This window comes from Pristiophorus japonicus, chromosome 7 (genome assembly GCF_044704955.1).
Source record: "Pristiophorus japonicus isolate sPriJap1 chromosome 7, sPriJap1.hap1, whole genome shotgun sequence".
NCBI classification, from domain to species: domain Eukaryota; kingdom Metazoa; phylum Chordata; class Chondrichthyes; family Pristiophoridae; genus Pristiophorus; species Pristiophorus japonicus.
The window spans coordinates 244680378-244703915 of NC_091983.1; the positions used below are offsets into that span (position 1 = coordinate 244680378).

The 23538-nt window shown below is 44.7% G+C and overlaps 1 protein-coding gene across 2 annotated transcripts in view; it reads right to left on the minus strand.

The window, feature by feature from the left end:
* Positions 1-23538, minus strand: part of LOC139267485 (dynein axonemal heavy chain 8-like) — a 2569686-nt gene that overhangs the window by 644115 nt on the left and 1902033 nt on the right. For both annotated transcript variants that reach the window (XM_070885867.1, XM_070885866.1), the window contains one exon: positions 18093-18235. In XM_070885867.1, the coding sequence (XP_070741968.1) occupies positions 18093-18235 (143 nt within the window). The remainder of the gene's footprint in view (positions 1-18092; positions 18236-23538) is intronic.

Sequence of the window (23538 nt, forward strand, 5' to 3'; positions counted from 1 at the left end):
ATCCAGGATGGTATCTTGCCTTCCTGGTGCAAGGGTCAAGGATGTCTCGGAACGGCTGCAGGACATTTTGAAGGGGGAGGGTGAACAGCCAGTTGTCGTGGTGCATATAGGTATCAACGATATCGGTGAAAAACGGGATGAGGTCTTACAAGAAGTATTTAGGGAGCTAGAATTTAAATTAAAAAGTAGAACCTCAAAGCTGGTAATCACAGGATTGCTACCAGTGCCACGTGCTAGTCAGAGTAGGAATCACAAGATGGCTCAGATGAATACGTGGCTTGAGGAGTGGTGTAGAAGGGAGGGATTCCTGGGGCATTGGAACCGGTTCTGGGGGAGGTGGGACAAGTACAAACCGGACGGTCTGCACCTGGGCAGGACCGGAACCAATGTCCTAGGGGGAGTGTTTGCTAGTGCTGTTGGGGAGGGGCATGGGAACCTATACAGGGAGACAGAAGGAAGTAGAATGGGGGCAGAAGCAAAAGATAGAAAGAAGAAAAGTAAAAGTGGAGGGCAGAGAAACCCAAGGCAAAAAGCAAAAAAGGCCACATTACAGCAAAATTCTAAAGGGACAAAATGTGTTAAAAAGACAAGCCTGAAGGCTCTGTGCCTCAATGCGAGGAGTATTCGTAATAAGGTGGAAGAATAACTGCGCAGACAGCTGTTAACAAATATGATGTAACTGGCATCACGGAGTAATGGCTCCAGGGTGACCAAGGCTGGGAACTCAACATACAGGGGTACTCAACATTCAGGAAGGATAGACAGAAAGGAAAAGGAGGTGTTGTAGCATTGCTGGTTAAAGAGGAAATTAACGCAATAGTAAGGAAGGACATTAGCTTGGATGATGTGGAATCGGTATGGGTGGAGCGACGGAACACCAAAGGGCAGAAAACGCGAGTGGGAGTTGTGTACAGGCCACCAAATAGTAGTAGTGAGGTTGGGGGCAGCATCAAACAATAAATTAGGGATGTGTGCAATAAAGGTGCAGCAGTTATCATGGGCGACTTTAATCGACATATTCATTGGGCTAACCAAACTGGTAGCAATGCAGTGGAGGAGGATTTCCTGGAGTGTATTAGGGATGGTTTTCTCGACCAATATGTCGAGGAACCAACTAGAGAGCTGGCCATCCTAGACTGGGTGATGTGTAATAAGAAGGGACTAATTAGCAATCTTTTTATGCGAGGCCCCTTGGGGAAGAGTGACCATAATATGGTAGAATTCTTTATTAAGATGGAGAGTGACACAGTTAATTCGGAAACTAGGGTCCTGAACTTAAGGAAAGGTATCTTCGATGGTATAAGACGTGAATTGGCTAGAATAGACTGGCAAGTGATACTTAAAGGGTTGACGGTGGATAGGCAATGGCAAACATTTAAAGATCACATGGATGAACTTCAACAATTGTACATCCCTGTCTGGAGTAAAAATAAAATGGGGAAGGTGGCTAATGTAACACCACTTTTTAAGAAAGGAGGGGGAGAGAAAATGGGTAATTATAGACTGGATAGCCTGACATCAGTAGTGGGGAAAATGTTGGAATCAATCATTAAAGATGAAATAGTAGCGCTTTTGGAAAGCAGTGACAGAATCGGTCCAAGTCAGCATGGATTTATGAAAGGGAAATCATGCTTGACAAATCTTCTAGAATTTTTTGAGGATGTAACTAGTAGAGTGGAAAGTGGGAGAACCAGTGGGTGTGGTGTATTTGGACTTTCAAAAGGCTTTTGACAAGGTCCCACACAAGAGAATGGTGTTCAAAATTAAAGCACATGGTATTCGGGGTAATGTACTAACGTGGATAGAGAACTGGTTGGCAGACAGGAAGCAAAGAATCGGGATAAATGGGTCCTTTTCAGAATGGCAGACAGTAACTAGTGGGACCCCAGCAATTTACAATATACATTAATGATTTAGATGAAGGAATTGAGTGCAATATCTCCAAGTTTGCAGATGACACGAAGCTGGGTGGCAGTGTGAGCTGTGAGGAGGATGCTAAGAGGCTGCAGGGTGACTTGGACAGATTAGGTGAGTGGGCAAATGCATGGCAGATGAAGTATAATGTGGATAAATGTGAGGTTATCCACTTTGGTGGCAAAAACACGAAGGCAGAATATTATCTGAATGGCGGCAGATTAGGAAAAGGGGAGGTGCAACGAGACCTGGGTGTCATGGTACATCAGTCATTGAAAGTCGGCATGCAGGTGCAGCAGGTGGTGAAGGCGGCAAATGGTATGTTGGCCTTCATAGCTAGGGGATTTGCGTATAGGAGCAGGGAGGTCTTACTGCAGTTGTACAGGGCCTTAGTGAGGCCTCACCTGGAATATTGTGTTCAGTTTTCGTTTCCTAATCTGAGGAAGGACGTTCTTGCTATTGAGGGAGTGCAACGATGGTTCACCAGACTGATTCCCAGGATGGCAGGACTGACATACGAGGAGAGACTGGATCAACTGGGCCTGTATTCCCTGGAGTTTAGAAGGGTGAGAGGGGATCTCATAGAAACATATAAGATTCTGACGGGACTGGACAGGTTAGATGCAGGAAGAATGTTCCCAATGTTGGGGAAGTCCAGAACCAGGGGGTATAGTCGAAGGATAAGAGGTATGCCATTTAGGACTGAGATGAGGAGAAATTTCTTCACTCAGAGAGTTGTTAACCTGTGTAATTCCGTACCGCAGAGAGTTGTTGATGCCAGTTCATTGGGTATATTCAAAAGGGAGTTAGATGTGGCCCTTATAGCTAAAGGGATCAAGGGGTATGAAGAGAACATAAGAACATAAGAACATAAGAATTAGGAACATGAGTAGGCCATCTAGCCCCTCGAGCCTGCTCCGCCATTCAACAAGATCATGGCTGATCTGGCCGTGGACTCAGCTCCACTTACCCGCCTGCTCCCCATAATCCTTAATTCCCTTATTGGTTAAAAATATATCTATCTGTGATTTGAATACATTCAATGAGCTCGCCTCAACTGCTTCCTTGGGCAGAGAATTTCACAGATTCACAACCCTCTGGGAGAAGAAATTCCTTCTCAACTCGGTTTTAAATTGGCTCCCCCGTATTTTGAGGCTGTGCCCCCTAGTTCTTGTCTCCACGACCAGTGGAAACAACCTCTCTGCCTCTATCTTGTGTATCCCTTTCATGATTTTAAATGTTTCTATAAGATCACCCCTCATCCTTCTGAACTCCAACGAGTAAAGACCCACTCTACTCAATCTATCATCATAAGGTAACCCCCTCATCTCTGGAATCAGCCTAGTGAATCATCTCTGTACCCCCTCCAAAGCTAGTATATCCTTCCTTAAGTAAGGTGACCAAAACTGCACGTAGTACTCCAGGTGCGGCCTCACCAATACCATGTACAGTTGCAGCAGGACCTCCCTGCTTTTGTACTCCATCCCTCTCGCAATGAAGGCCAACATTCCATTCGCCTTCCTGATTACCTGCTGCACCTTCAAACTAACTTTTTTAGGATTCATGCACAAGGACCCCCAGGTCCCTCTCCACCGCAGCATGTTGTAATTTCTCTCCATTCAAATAATATTCCCTTTTACTGTTTTTTTTCCCAAGGTGGTGACCTCACATTTTCCGACATTGTATTCCATCTGCCAAACCTTAGCCCATTTGCTTAACCTATCTAAATCTCTTTTCAGCCTCTCTGTGTCCTCTGCACAACCCGCTTTCCCACTAATCTTTGTGTCATCTGCAAATTTTGTTGCACTACACTCTGTCCTCTCTTCCAGGTCATCGATGTATATTGTAAACAGTTGTGGTCCCAGCACCGATCCCTGTGGCACACCACTATCCACCGATTTCCAACCCGAAAAGGACCCATTTATCCCGACTCTGCTTTCTGTTAGCCAGCCAATTCTCTATCCACGCTAATACATTTCCTCTGACTCCGTGTACCTTTATCTTCTGCAGTAACCTTTTGTGTGGCACCTTATCGAATGCCTTTTGGAAATCTAAATACACCACATTCATCGGTACACCTCCATCCACCATGCTCGTTATATCCTCAAAGAATTCCAGTAAATTAGTTAAACATGATTTCCCCTTCATGAATCCATGTTGTGTCTGCTTGATTGCACTATTCCTATCTAGATGTCCCACTATTTCTTCCTTAATGATAGCTTCAAGCATTTTCCCCATTACAGACGTTAAACTAACCAGACTATAGTTACCTGCCTTTTAACTGCCCCCTTTTTTAAACAGAGGCGTTACATTAGCTGTTTTCCAATCCGCTGGTACCTCCCCAGAGTCCAGAGAATTTTGGTGGATTATAACGAATGCATCTGCTATAACTTCCGCCATCTCTTTTAATACCCTGGGATGCATTTCATCAGGACCAGAGGACTTGTCTACCTTGAGATTCATTAGCCTGTCCAGCACTACCCCGCTAATGATAGTGATTATCTCAAGGTCCTCCCTTCCCACATTCCCATGACCAGCAATTTTTGGCATGGTTTTTGTGTCTTCCACTGTGAAGACTGAAGCAAAATAATTGTTTAATGTCTCAGCCATTTCCACATTTCCCATTATTAAATCCCCCTTCTCATCTTCGAAGGGACCGACATTTACTTTTGTCACTATTTTCCGTTTTATGTATCGGTAAAAGCTTTTACTATCTGTTTTTATGTTTTGCGCAAGTTTACTTTCATAATCTATCTTTCCTTTCTTTATTGCTTTCTTAGTCATACTTTGCTGTTGTTTAAAATTTTCCCAATCTTCTACTTTTCCACTAACCTTGGCCACCTTATACGCATTGGTTTTTAATTTGATACTCTCCTTTATTTCCTTGGTTATCCACGGCTTGTTATCCCTTCTTTTACCGCCCTTCTTTTTCACTGGAATATATTTTTGTTGAGCAGTATGAAAGAGCTCCTTAAAATACCTCCACTGTTCCTCAATTGTGCCACCATTTAGTCTGTGTTTCCAGTCTACTTTAGCCAACTCTGCCCTCATCCCACTGTAGTCCCCTTTGTTTAAGCATAGTACGCTCGTTTGAGACACTACTTCCTCACCCTCAAGGAGGCGGGAGCTCGGAGCAGCGCGAGTCCGGGGTCGGCGAGAGGCCTATAAAGGCCAGCGGGAGCTCGGAGCAGTCAGTCGAGGAGGCGGGAGCTCGGAGCAGCGCGAGTCCGGGGTCGGCGAGAGGCCTATAAAGGCCAGCGGGAGCTCGGAGCAGTCAGTCGAGGAGGCGGGAGCTCGGAGCAGCGCGAGTCCGGGGTCGGCGAGAGGCCTATAAAGGCCAGCGGGAGCTCGGAGCAGTCAGTCGAGGAGGCGGGAGCTCGGAGCAGCGCGAGTCCGGGGTCGGCGAGAGGCCTATAAAGGCCAGCGGGAGCTCGGAGCAGCGCGAGTCCGGGGTCGGCGAGAGGCGTACCGGTGCAGCTACAGGGAGAAGGCAAAAAAACAAAGGTGACGTCACAGCCTAGGGGGTAAGTGATTGGCTGGTGATTGGTGAGTAGTTTTTCTTTTTCTTCTTATATTGGTCAGTAACTTTTAACATTGTTATTACCAGTTTAAGTGTATCTAAGGGTTAAGTCATGGCAGGAGAGCTCGGTCGGGTGTTATGCTCCTCCTGTACCATGTGGGAACTCAGGGACGCTTCCGGTGTCCCTGACAACTATGTGTGCGGGAAGTGTATCCGCCTCCAGCTCCTGACGGTCCGCGTTACGGAATTGGAGCTGAGGGTGGATTCACTCTGGAGCATCCACGATGCTGAGAATGACGTGAGTATCACGTGTAGCGAGTTGGTCTTACCGCAGGGAAAGGGTCCACAGCCAGATAGGGAATGGAAGACCAGCAGGAAGAGTAGAGCAAGGAAGGTAGTGCAGGGGTCCCCTGCGGTCATCCCCCTGCAAAACAGATACACCGCTTTGGGTACTGTTGAGGGGAATGACTCATCAGGGGAGGGCAGCAGCAGCCAAGTTCATGGCACCGTGGCTGGCTCTGCTGCACAGGAGGGCAAGAAAAAGAGTGGGAGAGCGATAGTGATAGGGGATTCAATTGTGAGGGGAATAGATAGGCGTTTCTGCGGCCGCAACCGAGACTCCAGGATGGTATGTTGCCTCCCTGGTGCAAGGGTCAAGGATGTCTCGGAGCGGGTGCAGGACATTCTGAAATGGGAGGGAGAACAGCCAGTTGTCGTGGTGCACATTGGTACCAACGACATAGGCAAAAAAAGGGATGAGGTCCTACGAAACGAATTTAAGGAGCTAGGAGCTAAATTAAAAAGTAGGACCTCAAAAGTAGTAATCTCGGGATTGCTACCAGTGCCACGTGATAGTCAGAGTAGGAATCGCAGGATAGCGCAGATGAATACGTGGCTTGAGCAGTGGTGCAGCAGGGAGGGATTCAAATTCCTGGGGCATTGGGACCGGTTCTGGGGGAGGTGGGACCAGTACAAACCGGACGGTCTGCACCTGGGCAGGACTGGAACCAATGTCCTCGGGGGAGTGTTTGCTAGTGCTGTTGGGGAGGATTTAAACTAATATGGCAGGGGGATGGGAACCAATGCAGGGAGACAGAGGGAAACAAAAAGGAGCCAAAAGCAAAAGACAGAAAGGAGATGAGGAAAAGTGTAGGGCAGAGAAACCCAAGGCAAAGAACAAAAAGGGCCACTGTACAGCAAAATTCTAAAAGGACAAAGGATGTTAATAAAACAAGCCTGAAGGCTTTGTGTCTTAATGCAAGGAGTATCCGCAATAAGGTGGATGAATTAATTGTGCAAATAGATGTTAACAAATATGATGTGATTGGGATTACGGAGACGTGGCTCCAGGATGATCAGGGCTGGGAACTCAACATTCAGGGGTATTCAACATTCAGGAAGGATAGAATAAAAGGAAAAGGAGGTGGGGTAGCATTGCTGGTTAAAGAGGAGATTAATGCAATAGTTAGGAAAGACATTAGCTTGGATGATGTGGAATCTATATGGGTAGAGCTGCAGAACACCAAAGGGCAAAAAACGTTAGTAGGAGTTGTGTACAGACCTCCAAACAGTAATAGGGATGTTGGGGAGGGCATCAAACAGGAAATTAGGGGTGCATGCAATAAAGGTGTAGCAGTTATAATGGGTGACTTTAATATGCACATAGATTGGGCTAGCCAAACTGGAAGCAATACGGTGGAGGAGGATTTCCTGGAGTGCATAAGGGATGGTTTTCTAGACCAATATGTTGAGGAACCAACTAGGGGGGAGGCCATCTTAGACTGGGTGTTGTGTAATGAGAGAGGATTAATTAGCAATCTCATTGTGCGAGGCCCCTTGGGGAAGAGTGACCATAATATGGTGGAATTCTGCATTAGGATGGAGAATGAAACAGTAAATTCAGAGACCATGGTCCAGAACTTAAAGAAGGGTAACTTTGAAGGTATGAGGCGAGAATTGGCTAGGATAGATTGGCGAATGATACTTAGGGGGTTGACTGTGGATGGGCAATGGCAGACATTTAGAGACCGCATGGATGAAGTACAACAATTGTACATTCCTGTCTGGCGTAAAAATAAAAAGGGGAAGGTGGCTCAACCGTGGCTATCTAGGGAAATCAGGGATAGTATTAAAGCCAAGGAAGTGGCATACAAATTGGCCAGAAATAGCAGCGAACCTGGGGACTGGGAGAAATTTAGAACTCAGCAGAGGAGGACAAAGGGTTTGATTAGGACAGGGAAAATGGAGTACGAGAAGAAGCTTGCAGGGAACATTAAGGCGGATTGCAAAAGTTTCTATAGGTATGTAAAGAGAAAAAGGTTGGTGAAGACAAACGTAGGTCCCCTGCAGTCAGAATCAGGGGAAGTCATAACGGGGAACAAAGAAATGGCGGATCAATTGAACAAGTACTTTGGTTCGGTATTCACTAAGGAGGATACAAACAACCTTCCGGATATAAAAGGGGTCAGAGGGTCTAGTAAGGAAGAGGAACTGAGGGAAATCTTTATTAGTCGGGAAATTGTGTTGGGGAAATTGATGGGATTGAAGGCAGATAAATCCCCAGGGCCTGATGGCCTGCATCCTAGAGTACTTAAGGAGGTGGCCTTGGAAATAGCGGATGCATTGACAGTCATTTTCCAACATTCCATTGACTCTGGATCAGTTCCTATGGAGTGGAGGGTAGCCAATGTAACCCCACTTTTTAAAAAAGGAGGGAGAGAGAAAACAGGGAATTATAGACCGGTCAGCCTGACCTCAGTAGTGGGTAAAATGATGGAATCAATTATTAAGGATGTCATAGCAGTGCATCTGGAAAATGGTGACATGATAGGTCCAAGTCAGCGTGGATTTGTGAAAGGGAAATCATGCTTGACAAATCTTCTGGAATTTTTTGAGGATGTTTCCAGTAAAGTGGACAAAGGAGAACCAGTTGATGTGGTATATTTGGACTTTCAGAAGGCTTTCGACAAGGTCCCGCACAAGAGATTAATGTGCAAAGTTAAAGCACATGGGATTGGGGGTAGTGTGCTGACGTGGATTGAGAACTGGTTGTCAGACAGGAAGCAAAGAGTAGGAGTAAACGGGTACTTTTCAGAATGGCAGGCAGTGACTAGTGGAGTGCCGCAAGGTTCTGTGCTGGGGCCCCAGCTGTTTACATTGTACATTAATGATTTAGACGAGGGGATTAAATGCAGTATCTCCAAATTTGCGGATGATACTAAGTTGGGTGGCAGTGTGAGCTGCGAGGAGGATGCTATTAGGCTGCAGAGTGACTTGGATAGGTTAGGTGAGTGGGCAAATGCATGGCAGATGAAGTATAATGTGGATAAATGTGAGGTTATCCACTTTGGTGGTAAAAACAGAGAGACAGACTATTATCTGAATGGTGACAGATTAGGAAAAGGGAAGGTGCAACGAGACCTGGGTGTCATGGTACATCAGTCATTGAAGGTTGGCATGCAGGTACAGCAGGCGGTTAAGAAAGCAAATGGCATGTTGGCCTTCATAGCGAGGGGATTTGAATACAGGGGCAGGGAGGTGTTGCTACAGTTGTACAGGGCCTTGGTGAGGCCACACCTGGAGTATTGTGTACAGTTTTGGTCTCCTAACTTGAGGAAGGACATTCTTGCTATTGAGGGAGTGCAGCGAAGGTTCACCAGACTGATTCCCGGGATGGCGGGACTGACCTATCAAGAAAGATTGGATCAATTGGGCTTGTATTCACTGGAGTTCAGAAGAATGAGAGGGGACCTCATAGAAACGTTTAAAATTCTGACGGGTTTAGACAGGTTAGATGCAGAAAGAATGTTCCCAATGTTGGGGAAGTCCAGAACCAGGGGTCACAGTCTGAGGATAAGGGGTAAGCCATTTAGGACCGAGATGAGGAGAAACTTCTTCACCCAGAGAGTGGTGAACCTGTGGAATTCTCTACCACAGAAAGTAGTTGAGGCCAATTCACTAAATATATTCAAAAGGGAGTTAGATGAAGTCCTTACTACTCGGGGGATCAAGGGTTATGGCGAGAAAGCAGGAAGGGGGTACTGAAGTTTCATGTTCAGCCATGAACTCATTGAATGGCGGTGCAGGCTAGAAGGGCTGAATGGCCTGCTCCTGCACCTATTTTCTATGTTTCTATGTTTCAATCTGTATTACAAATTCAACCATACTGTGATCACTCATTCCGAGAGGATCTTTTACTCGGAGATCGTTTATTATTCCTGTCTCATTACATAGGACCAGATCTAAGATAGCTTGCTCCCTTGTCGGTTCTGTCACATACTGTTCTCAGAAACAATCCCGTATGCATTCTATGAATTCCTCCTCAAGGCTACACCGTGCGATTTGATTTGACCAATCGATATGTCGGTTAAAATCCCCATGATTACTGCCGTTCCTTTTTCACATGCCTCCATTATTCTCTTGATTATTTCCCGCCCCACCGTGAAGTTATTATTTGGGGGCCTATAAACTACGCCCACCAGTGACTTTTTCCCCTTACTATCTCTAATAATAAATGATTCAACATTTTGTTCATTTGAGCCAATATCATCTCTCACAACTGCCCTGATATCATCCTTTATTAACAGAGCTACCCCACCTCCTTTACCTTCTTGTCTATCTTTCCGAATTGTCAGATACCCCTGTATGTTTAATTCCCAGTCTTGGCCACCCTGCAACCACGTCTCTGTAATGGCCACCAAATCATACCCATTTGTAATGATTTGCGCCGTCAACTCATTTACTTTATTTCGAATGCTGCGTGCGTTTTGGTAGAGTGTTTTAATACTCGTTTTTAAACCATGATTTTTAGTTTTGATCCCTCCTGCAGCCCCTATATATTCATACATATTGTCCCTTCCTATCACCTTGTGGTTTACATTTACCCCAGTGCTACTCTGCTCTGTTGCCTCCTGCCTTTTGCACTGTTTCTTGGGGTCCTGTTCATCTGAGCTCTCACCCACTCTAACTAGCTCAGAGCCCTCTCCTGGGTTCCGAATACTCTTCGCATTGAGGCACCGAGCTTTCATGCTTGCCTTTCTATTACACTTTGACCCTTTCGAGTTTTGCTGTACAGTGGCCCTTTTTGTTTTTTGCCTTGGGTTTCTCTGCCCTCCACTTTTACTCATCTCCTTTCTGTCTTTTGCTTCTGTCTCCATTTTGTTTCCCTCTGTCTCCCAGCATTGGTTACCATCCCCCTGCCATATTAGTTTAACTCCTCCCCAACAGCACGAGAAAACACTCCCCCTTGGACATTGGTTCCGGTCCTGCCCAGGTGCAGACCGTCCGGTTTGTACTGGTCCCACCTCCCCCAGAACCGGTTCCAATGCCCCAGGAATTTGAATCCCTCCCTGCTGCACCACTGCTCAAGCCACATTTTCATATGAGCTATCCTGCGATTCCTACTCTGACTAGCACGTGGCACTGGTAGCAATTCTGAGATTACTACTTTTGAGGTCCTACTTTTTCATTTAACTCCTAGCTCCTTAAATTCTTCTCGTAGGATCTCATCCCTTTTTTTACCTATATCGTTGGTACCAAAGTGCACCATGACAACTGGCTGTTCACCCTCCCTTTTCAGAATGTCCTGCACCTGCTCCGAGACATCCTTGACCCTTGCACCAGGGAGGCAACATACCATCCTGGAGTCTCGGTTGCGGCCGCAGAAACGCCTATCTATTCCCCTTACAATTGAATCCCCTGTCACTATCACTCTCCCACTCTTTTTCCTGCCCTCCTGTGCAGCAGAGCCAGCCACGGTGCCATGAACTTGGCTGCTGCTGCCCTCCCCTGATGAGTCATCCCCCTCAACAGTACTCAAAGCGGTATATCTGTTTTGCAGTGGGATGACCGCAGAGGACCCTTCCTTGCACTGCTCTTCCTGCTGGCCTTCCATTCCCTATCTGGCTGTGGACTCTTCACCTGCGGTAAGACCAACTCGCTACATGTGCTACTCACGTCATTCTCAGCATCGTGGATCTAAGGGTTAAGGCATGGCAGGAGAGCTCGGTCACGTGATATGCTCCTTCTGCACCATGTGGGAACTCAGGGACACTTCCGGTGTCCCTGACGACTACGTGTGTGAGAAGTGTATCTGCCTCCATCTCCTGACGGACCGTGTTGCGGAATTGGAGCTGAGGGTGGATTCACTCTGAAGCATCCACGATGCTGAGAATGACATAAGTGGCATGTGTAGTGAGTTGGTCTGACCGCATGAGAAGGATCCACAGCCAGCTAGGGAATGGAAGACCAGCAGGAAGAGTAGTACAAAGAAGGTAGTGCAGGGGTCCCATCTGGTCATCCCCCTGCAAAACAGATACACAGCTTTGAGTGCTGTTGAGGGAGATGACTCATCAGGGGAGAGCAACAGCAGCCAAGTTCATGGCACCGTGGCTGGCTCTGTTGTACAGGAGGGCATGAAAAAGAATGGGAGAGCGATAGTTATAGGGGATTCAATCATAAGGAGAATAGATAGGCGTTTCTGCGGCCGCAATCGAGACTCCAGGATGGTATGTTGCCTCCCTGGTGCAAGGGTCAAGGATGTCTCCGAGTGAGTGCAGGACATTCTAAAAAGGGAGGGAGAACAGCCAGTTTAGTCAGAGTAGGAATCGCAGGATAGCACAGATGAATACGTGGCTTGAGCAGTGGTGCAGCAGGGAGGGATTCAAATTCGTGGGGCATTGGAACAGGTTCTGGGGGAGGTGGGACCAGTACAAACTGGACGGTCTGCACTTGGGCAGGACCGGAACCAATGTCCTAGGGGGATTATTTGCTAGTGCTGTTGGGGAGGAGTTAAACTAATATGGCAGGTGGATGGGAACCAATACAGGGAGACAGAGGGAAACAAAAAGGAGACAAAAACAAAAGACAGAAAAGAGATGAGTAAAAGTGAAGGGCAGAGAAACCAAAGGCAAGAAACAAAAAGGACCACTGAATATAAAACGGCTGCAGGAGGGGTCAAAACTAAAAATCATGGTTTAAAAACTAGGATGAAAACACTCTACCTAAATGCAAGCAGCATTCGAAATAAAGTAAATGAGTTGACGGCACAAATCATTACAAATGGGTATGATTTGGTGGCCATTGCAGAAACATGGTTGCAAAGTGGCCAAGACTGGTAATTAAACATACAGGGGTATCTGACGATTCAGAAAGATAGGCAAGAAGGGAAAGGAGGTGGGGTAGCTCTGTTAATAAAAGATGATATCAGGGCTGTTGTGAGGGATGATATTGGCTCCAATGAACAAAATGTTGAATCATTGTGGTTGGAGATTAGAGATAGTAAAGGGAAAAAGTCACTGGTGGGCGTAGTTTATAGGCCCCCAAATAATAACTTCACGGTGGGGGGGCAATAATCAAGGGAATAATGGAGGCATGTGAAAAAGGAACGGCAGTAGTCATGGGGGATTTTAACCGACATATCGATTCGTCAAATCAAATCGCACGGGCTAGCCTGGAGGAGGAATACATAGAATGCATACGGGATTGTTTCTTAGAACAGTCTGTAACAGAATCTACAAGGGAGCAAGCCATCTTAGATCTGGTCCTGTGTAATGAGACAGGAAAAATAAACGATCTCCTCGTAAAAGATCCTCTCGGAATGAGTGATCACAATATGGTTGAATTTGTAATACAGATTGAGGATGAGGAAGTTGTGTCAGAAACGAGCATACTATGCTTAAACAAAGGGGACTACAGTGGGATGAGGGCAGAGTTGGCGAAAGTAGACTGGAAACAAGGACTAAACGGTGGCACAATTGAGGAACAGTGGAGGACTTTTAAGGAACTCTTTCATAGTGCGCAACAAAAATATATTCCAGTGAAAAAGAAGGGCGGCAAGAGAAGGTATAACCAGCCGTGGATAACCAAGGAAATAAAGGAAAGTATCAAATCAAAGACCAATGAGTATAAGGTGGCCAAGGTTCGTGGGAAAGTAGAGAATTGGGAAAATTTTAAGCAACAGCAAAGAATGACTAAAAAAGCAAGAAAGAAAGGGAAGATAGATTACGAAGGTAAACTTGCGCAAAACATAAAAACAGATAGTAAAAGCTTTTACCGATATATAAAACGGAAGAGAGTGACTAAAGTAAATGTTGGTCCCTTAGAGGATGAGGAGGGGGATTTAATAATGGGAAATGTGGAAATGGCTGAGACCTGAAACAATTATTTTGCTTCTGTCTTCACAGTGGAAGACACAAAAACCATGCCAAAATTTGCAGGCCACAGGAATGTGGGAAGGGAGGACATTGATACAATCACTATCACTAGGGGGGGTAGTGCTGGACAGGCTAATGAGACTGAAGATAGACAAGTCCCCTGGTCCTGATGAAATGCATCCCAGGGTATTAAAAGAGATGGCGGAAGTTATAGCAGATGCATTCGTTATAATCTACCAAAATTCTCTGGACTCTGGGGAGGTACCAGCGGATTGGAAAGCAGCTAATGTAACGCCTCTGTTTAAAAAAGGGGGCAGGCAAAAGAAAGGTAACTATAGGCCGGTTAGTTTAACATCTGTAGTGGGGAAAATGCTTGAAACTATCATTGAGGAAGAAATAGCGGGTCATCTAGATAGGAATAGTGCAATCAAGCAGACGCAGCATGGATTCATGAAAGGGAAATCATGTTTAACTAATTTACTGGAATTCTTTGAGGATATAACGAGCATGGTGGATAGAGGTGTACCGATGGATGTGGTGTATTTATATTTTCAAAAGGCATTCGATAATGTGCCACACAAAAGGTTACTGCAGAAGATAAAGGTACGGGAAGTCAGAGGAAATGTATTAGCATGGATAGAGAATTGGCTGGCGAACAGAAAGCAGAGAGTCGGGATAAATGGGTCCTTTTCCGGTTGGAAATCAGTGGTTAGTGGTGTGCCACAGGGATCAGTGCTGGGACTACAACTGTTTACAATATACATAGATGACCTAGAAGAGGGGACAGAGTGTAGTGCAACAAAATTTGCAGATGACACTAAGATTAGTGGGAAAGCGGGTTGTGTAGAGGACTCAGAGAGGCTGCAAGGAGATTTGGATAGGTTAAGCGAATGGGCTAAGGTTTGGCAGATGGAATACAATGTCGGAAAGTGTGAGGTCATCCACCTTGGGAAAAAAAACAGTAAAAGGAAATATTATTTGAATGGGGAGAAATTACAACATGCTGCGGTGCAGAGGAACCTGGGGGTCCTTGTGCATGAATCCCAAAAGGTTAGTTTGCAGGTGCAGCAGGTAATCAGGAAGGCGAATCGAATGTTGGCCTTCATTGCGAGAGGGATGGAGTACAAAAGCAGGGAGGTGTTGCTGCAACTGTATAGGGTATTGGTAAGGCCGCACCTGGAGTACTACGTGCAGTTTTGGTCACCTTACTTAAGGAAGGATATACTGGCTTTGGAAGGGGTACAGAGACGATTCACTCGGCAGATTCCAGAAATGAGGGGGTTACCTTATGATGATAGATTGAGTAGACTGGGTCTTTACTCGTTGGAGTTCAGAAGGATGAGTGGTGATCTTATAGAAACATTTAAAATCATGAAAGGGATAGACAAGATAGAGGCAGAGAGGTTGTTTCCATTGGTAGGGGAGACTAGAACTAGGGGGCACAGCCTCAAAATACGGAGGAGACAATTTAAAACCGAGTTGAGAAAGAATTTCTTCTCCCAGAGGGTTGTGAATCTGTGGAATTCTCTGCCCAAGGAAACAGTTGAGGCTAGCTCATTGAATGTTTTCAAGTCAATGATGGATAGATTTTTGACCAATAAGGGAATTAAGGGTTACGGGGAGAGGGCGGGTAAGTGGAGCTGAGTCCACGACCAGATCAGCCATGATATTATTGAATGGCGGAGCAGGCTCGAGGGGCTAGATGGCCTACTCCTGTTCCTAATTCTTATGTTCTTATGTTCCAGGGTGAATCCACCCTCAGCTCCAATTCCACAACGCGGACCGTCAGGAGCTGGAGGCGGATACACTTCCCGCACATGTAGTCGTCAGGGACAGAGATAGCAGGAAAGGGGTCCTGAGGTGAATGATCAGAATGGTGGTGCAGGCTCGAAGGGCCAAATGGCCTGCTCCAGCACCTATTTTCTATGTTTCTATATTTCTAATATTGGAAAGTATCCCATGTGCCTTCTTATTTATTTGTCCTGCTACCTTAAGCGATCTGTGGACATGCATTCCAAAGTTTCTCTTTTCCTCTACACTTCTCAGTCTCCTACCATTTATTCTGTATTCCCTTGCTTTGTTAGTCCTCCCCAAATGCATTTCTCTGGATTCAATTCCATCTACCCCTTTTCTGCCCATCTGACCAGTCCAGTGATAGCTTCCTTTTGTCTACAGCTTTCTTCCTCACTATCAACCACACGACCAATTTTCGTATCATGTGAAAACTTCTTAATCATGCCCACTACATTGAAGTCTAAATCATTGATATATACCACCAAAAGCAGGGGACCTAGTACTAAGCCCTGGGGAACCTCACTGGAACAGCTTTCCAGTCACAAAAACACCCGTCGACCATTACCCTTTTGCTTCCTGCCACTGAGCCAATATTGGATCCAACTTGCCACTTGGCTTTGGATCCCATGGGCTTTTACATTTTTGAACAGCCTGTCATGTGGCACTTTGTCAAAAGCTTTGCTAAAATCCATGTTGTCTGCATCAAACGCACTGCCCTCATCGACTCTCCCTTGTTACCTCCTAAAATAATTCAATCAAGTTCGTCAGACATGACCTTCCCTTAACAAATCCATGCTGACTGTCTTTGATTAAGTTGTGTCTTTCTGAATGAAGGTTTATATTGTCCCTCAGAATTGATTCCAATAATTTGCCCACTACCAAGATTAAACTTATTGGCCTGTAATTACTGTATAAAATTTTGAGGGGCCTGGATATAATGGATAGCAAGGGCCTATTTTCCTTCGTGGAAGAGTCAATTACGAGGGGGCATAGGTTTAAGATGGTTCGTGGAAGGTTTAGAGGGAATTTGAGGGGAAGCTTCTTGACGCAGAGGGTTGTGGGGATCTGGAATTCGCTGCCTAGAAGGGTGGTAGAGGCAGAAACCCTCACCACATTTAAATGGGTCTTGGATGTGCACTTGAAGTGCCGTAACCTGCAGGGTTATGGACCGAGAGCTGGTAAGTGCAATTAGACTGGATAACCTCTTGTTGGCTGGCATAGACACGATGGTAAGTACATCATGGAATCTAATACGGCCAGAGTGATCTCCTGGATTAGTTTTGATCGCCTGGATGGGTCGGAGAGTAATTTTTCCAGATTTTTTTCTCCAATTGCCCCTGGGTTTTTACCTGTTTTTTTGCCTCTCCGAGTAGATCACGTGGCTCTGAGTAGGGTGGAGTGTAAAATGTTGTGATACATGGAGTATCGCAGTTGTGTGAGGTGGACTGGTTGGGCTGGATGCTCTTTATCTGTCCGCTATTGTTCATTGTTCATAGATTTATATGTAAACTTCAGGGCTGCTGACCGAGTGCCATACTGCTCTTTGTCGGCCGGCGTGGACACGATGGGCTGAAATGGCCTCCTTCTGTGCTGTAAATTTCTATATTTCTGTATTTTTTCATGCCATCTCTTTGTTTTCCTAATTTCATTTTTAATTTCACCCCTGCACTTTCTAACAGCTTCTTGCAGTATTTAGCTCTTACATAAGCTTCCCTTTTTTGTTTTATCCTACCCTGTGTTCCCATTGATATCCAGGGGGCTCCAGATTTGGGAGTCCCACCCTTTTTCTTTGTGGGAACATATTTGTTCTGAACCTCACTTCTCAAAAGTCTGAGTCCACCGGATTGTTGTGTGAAATGTTTATATCCTTACACTTCATAACTATTCTTCAAGGTCAGATGTCACTGTTTGTAAATAAGCTCTTCTGTTTTTCACATCATAGGGATTCCATGCAGAAGAACATAAGAAATAGGAGCAGGAGTAGGCCATATGGCCCCTCGAGCCTGCTCCGCCATTCAATAAGATCATGGCTGATCTGATCATGGACTCAGCTCCACTTCCCAGCCTGCTCCCCATAACCCCTTATCCCCTTATCATTTAAGAAATTATCTATAGCTGCCTTAAATTTATGACGAGAACAATGCGGGATCTACATTCTCTGTCACAGGTAGGGCAGATAGTGGTTGGAGGGATGTGTGGGTGGGGTGCTTGATTTGTCGTACGCACCTTCCGCTGTTTATACTTGGCTTCTGTGTGCTCCCAACCAAGAGACTCGAAGTGTTCGGCGCCATCTCAGAAGCTTCTCCTCTACTTTAAGTGGTCTTGGGCCAGGGATTCCCAAGAGTTGGTGGGGATGTTACATTTTTTCAAGGAGGCTTTGATACCTTATTCTGGAAAGGCAAACCAGAAAAAAAACGCCATGGGGTCTCCATGGGGTTGGCTTCACCATCAAAAATGAGCTAGTTTGGCGTCTTACGGGATAAACGAATGTCTCATGACCCTTCGGCTCACCCTAACCCGGAACCAGTATGCTACAATCATCAGTGTGTATGCCCCAACCCTGGAAGCTACGGACAAGGCCAAAGAGGAACAGGGATGTGCAGTGCGCGTCCTGCCCCCGCACACCCGTTTCCAGGCACTGCCGGCTTTCTAGGCCATGTAATATTACTTGTATTAGACGTAACAATAAATAATAATTATTATGCACTTACCTTATTTTGTTTAGCTATGGTATCCACAAGAAAGTTAGTCCTAACATTGTCAACATTTGGTACTAGGATTGAAGTATAGTCTGGCTCACTGTTTGGCGGATATATATACTCTTGAACCCATATTTTCCAGTTCTCCCATTCATCTGAATCAAAAAACAAACACAGCAGACCACTGTTCAGACAAGGAAGCTATGCTGCAGTTCGGTCCTAATGTTAAATTACTGACTATTGTTGGATTTCCCTTAAAATGTAATTGAAAGCATTCCTAGATTTACTTTTTTTAAGAGAAAAAAAGAAAGAGTTGCATTTAAATAGCGCCTTTCATGACCACCAGACGTCCCAAAGCGCTTTACAGCCAATGAAGTACTTTTGAAACGTAGTCACTATTGTAATGTAGGAAATGTGGCAGCCAATTTGCAACTGCAAGCTCTCACAAACAGCGATGTGACAATGACCAGATGATCTATTTTAGCGATGTTAATTGAGGGGATAAATATTGGCCAGGACACCGGATATAACTCCCTTGATCTTCTTCGAAATAGTGCCATGGGATCTTTTATCCACCTGAGAGAGCAGACAGGGTCTCGATTTAAGAAAGCAATATTATCGTGGATGTTGTGGGTAGAGGGTTAGTCTAAAAGCACATTTAGGAAAGTTGTTTTGAAGAGGGCAACAGTGACCCTTACAGGGACATTACAATAAAGTGTGATAAAAGCCGAATCCAAGAAGGAAAGGGCCAAACTGAGAACAACTGTAAAAATAAAATGTTAAATGATAATAACAAAGTACCCTCATGGAGGATACGGGCAGAAGATTATAAAGGCAGGCAGTTGTTACATTATGCAGTTCACGTTTGCACACAACGTGGCTGTATTGCATCTGTTTCATGGGTTCTTTGCTTAAAAAATCATAGCAACACATTGTTATTCAGTACTATTATTAACAAAGGTTTAACAATCACACTACACATTACCAGTTCATCCACAAGGCTCACAACTGCATACCTCATCGTGGATGACCTAGACTCAACTGACTGGGGTTTTGTTGAGTCTTGTGAACATCAGGTGACTGGCTAAGCCACTCACAATGCAACAGCTCTACAACTTTTTTGTTGCAAAAACAAAATCAATTAAATCAAGCGCACCCTGATTAAAAGGGGGTGACACTCTAAACAGTTTTCAAGTGCCCTATTTTGTTTTTTTTTTGTGGGATTTTTTTGCGGCACTAAAGCCACAAAATTATACAAGTGCCCCCTGGCTAAAAGGGAGGGGACACTAAAATCCGGCACAATAAAACAAATTAAACTTTAAAACATATAAAATCAAATTAAAATTTGGTTGCCGGGCGTGATGATGCACTCCAGTCCCTCCGGAGTCCACCTCTCGCAGAAGGCCACGAGCATACTGGGACACCCTGCCTCGGATGTAACCGCGGAAGAGAGGCAGGCAGTCGGGCTGAACGACCCCTCGACCGCCCGCTGCCTGGACTGGCTGATGGCCCCTTGGCTGTGCCCAGGAGCAGTCCTACGAGGAGGCCTTTGGACCTACCCGCTCCCTTCCGCACAGGGTGCCCAAAGATCAGGAGTGTGGGACTGAAGTGCAACCAGAATTTGAGGAGCAGCCCCTTTAAATAATGGAATAGGGGCTGCAACCTCGTACATTCCATAAAAACATGGAACATGGACTCTTCCAGACCGCAGAAATTGCAGGCGGCCTGGGAGCCCATGATCCGACTTCAAAATGTATTAATTGGCGAAAAAAGAAATGTAAAGTTGAAACCGTCACTGAGGCTGATGTACCTGCTGCTGGCTTCTGTGCCAAGAAAAATAAAACACAAGATTACTGAGTGAAAGGAACCTTAAAGGATGCTGGAATTTCAGTTGTGTGAAAGTGTGTCCTAAAGTGTGCAAGTTTTAAAAGGTACAATGACTGAAGGAAAAAATATAAAAAAGATATAGTGTCTGAAAGATTTGGGAAAGATTTCTTAAATTTGTGTGAAGTGACACAATGGCGTCCAACAATGTTTTGCTCCACTTTCTTACAACCCTACAAAGAAGTTAACCCTTTCCACTGACAGCTGTTTTCTTAATTCAACAAGGAACCACCTTTATATTGCTGGATGTAAATATATATGGGGCATTATTAAATTTAAGTTTGTTAATTCAAGTAGATATTTTCTCACAGTGACAGAAGGAAATTATGGATTGTCAAATGAACGCATTAAGCACTTAAGCAGAGTCACAATGGATTCTCGGTTTCTTTGTTCTTATAAACAGGGTTCACAGGTTCCAGGACCGAATGAAGGTTGATGGTATAGCACGAGATACAGCAGTTTTAAAAATGTAATATTTATCTGCAGACATCGAATGTTGCAGCATGGTGACAAAATTGGACTTAAGACTTTAACTTATTGGGATCGTATCTTATTTTGCAAAACACATTGCTTGAAGGGGAAGATAAACAACTTGTATCCAAATGCAATTGTTACTTTTGTCTTCTTTGCAAAATCATAATTTATTTCTGAAATTAAAATTGATTAGATAAATTTATAAGAGATGCTGTTCAAGCACTCGGGAAGGGAAATTTATCTGAAATTTAAGGGGATAATCAAATTTTATTTTTTAAAAGGTCCAAACTATATATTCAGAAAGAAGTTTTTGTGTTAAAGGTAACTAACATCTCTCATCTTGCAGACTGAATTTCTCTCTGGCATATTTTGGGGAATAAAATGTCCAATCTGACTTTAAGTAGAAAGAATCAACTTTGAAATAATCAGGATCGCGTTAAACACACTGCTACCTGTCAGAGGGATTCAAATTAAAAGTAAAGAGAATGCTGATCAAATTAGGATTACTTTAGAACTAAAATGATTTGTCAGTTTCAGGGCTAACTGCTGAAAAAAAAAAGTTTATTGGGAGGCCAGAAATTTAAAAAATCAGGGAGGCTGAGGCCTGTCTCTGTCTGGACAAATCAACTACAAGCTGAAGGTGGGGTACATTACAGGTTTTTTGCAACCCAATGACAAGTAAGGAAGTGCATTCGGGAGGGCGCTGAGCTACTCGAGTATCGTCGCCGAGAGCATGCAGAAATCAATCGCAGGTAGCGGAAGGAGCGTGCGGCAAACCAGGCTCCCCGCCCACCCTCTCCCTCAATGAGTATCTGTCCGACCTGTGACAGAGACTGTGGTTCTCGTATTGGACTGTACAGCCACCTAAGAGCTCATGCTAAGAGTGGAAGCAAGTCTTCCTCGATTCTGAGGGACTGCCTATATGACATTGCAGGTTCCATAACAAAACATGGATCCAAGTGAGAAGCTACCTCCATGAAGAAGCAGACGACCACAATGCAAGGAGTATAGGGAATAAGGCACAGGAGCTGAGAGCACAGATAGACACTTGGGAGTACAATATTATAGGTCTGAGACATGACTAAAAGGGCAGGTATTGCAGCTCAACATTCCTGTTTACAGGGTTTTCAGAAGGTGTAGAGAGGGGGATAAAAAAGGAGGGGGGGTTGTAGTATTAATTAAAGAAACAATTACAACTTTAAGGAGGGATGATATGTTAGAAGGATCATCAAATGAGGCTATATGGGTTGAATTGAAGAACAAAGAAGGGGGCGATCACACTGCTGCGAGTGTACTATAGACCCCCAAACTGTCAGAGGGATATAGAAGAGCAAATTTGTAGGCACATTTCTGAGAAGTGCAAAAAAATAGGGCAGTAATAGTGGACGATTTCAACTACCCTAATATTAAGTGGGATAGAATTAGAGTGAAAGGATAGAGGGTGCAGAATTCCTAAAATGCATTCAGGAGAACTTTTTTAGCCAGTATGTAGCAAGCCCAACAAGGAAGGTGGTGGTTCTGGTCTTAGTTTTAGGGAATGAAGCTGGGCAGGTGGAAGGGGTATCAGTGGGAGAGCATTTTAGTGCAAGTGATAACAATTCAGTTAGATTTAGCGTAGTTAGAGAAAACGACAAAGATAGACCAGGAATAAAAGTTCTCAATTGGGGGAAAGCCAATTTTATGAAACTGAGATGTGATTTAGCCAAAGTGGACTGGAAACAGCTGCTGGAAGGTAAATCAGTGTCGGAGCAGTGGGAGGCATTCAAGGAGGAGATCCTGAGGGTCCAGAGCAAGTATGTTCTTTCAAGAAAAAGGGTGGGACTAACAAATCTAGAGCCCCCTGGATGTCAAGGAGCATACAGGGTAGGATAAAGCAAAAAAGGGAGGCTTATGACAGATACTGAGTAATTGGTAGTAGGTTTAGAGGGGATTTGAGGTGACATGTTTTCATCCAGAGGGTGGTGGGAGTCTGGAACTCACTGCCTGAAAGGATGGTAAAGGAAGAAACCCTCAACACATTAAAAATGTACTTGGATGTGCACTTGAAGTGCCGTAACCTGCAAGGTTACGGATTAGGAGCTGCAAAGTGGGATTAGGCTTTGTCGGACGGAACGGACACGATGGGCCAAAATGGCTTCTTTCTATGATTCTGTGATTCTATGAGAGCGAGAAACACAAACTGGGTAAGGAGAGAGCGAGAAACACAACTTATGATTCTATGATAAAAAGGTTAAGTTTGTCATCAGTGACAAACTGAGGTTTTGCCTCTCAGTAGCATAATTTTGGTGGTAACAGAGAAAGAATCCTAAGGCTGGCTCCTTGGGAAGATTGGGAGTCTCATATGTAGGCTACCAGGAAGACTCCCCTGAACCAGGTGGAATGGGACACACCCTGACCCCAAACACTAAATTGGTCACGGAATTAATAGGATTCAGTTAAAGAGTTAGTATCACACTAGAACTAAAAGTAATTAAAGTACATTGTAAAAGACTTCAATTCAAACTAAAAAGGTAATGACAGCAGGTTATTTTAAAGTAAGAAATGTCTTGGGTTGATAAGTAATATTATCTATTGGTTTGTCAAGTGCAAACATTGATGTTGATCATCATAATACTAAAACATATGTGGGACCAAATAAAAAGGACATCCCACCTCACCAAAACAGCCCCATATGTCTAATCCAGAAAAAGAACCCAAAATTAATGGACTAGAAGTAATTGAATCAGGAAATGTATTATATAACGATGTGCGTTTTGAAATTGTACCGGTTGTGTTAAACATGAGCTTGAATCAGTCAATTAGATGGTGAAGGGAGTTATTCACAGTTAATAGACAACATGGTAGGAGTCATAGGAAAGGAGTGAGTTCGGGAAACCAGGAATCCGTAACGCCAGGAGTTCGAGAGACCAGGAGTCCGTGGAGCAGGAGGGCCGGAGGTAGGCAAGGAATTCACTTCTGAGGAGGATCTCACAGCCTTTCGTTCGGGCAGGTAAGTGTGGCTGTTTGATTGGTAAGTATCTCTCTTTTTCTCTCTTTTCGTTTTTAATTTGATTTTAAATTAGATAAGTCTAATTAGAAGGATGGCAAGGCAGCTCAGTCC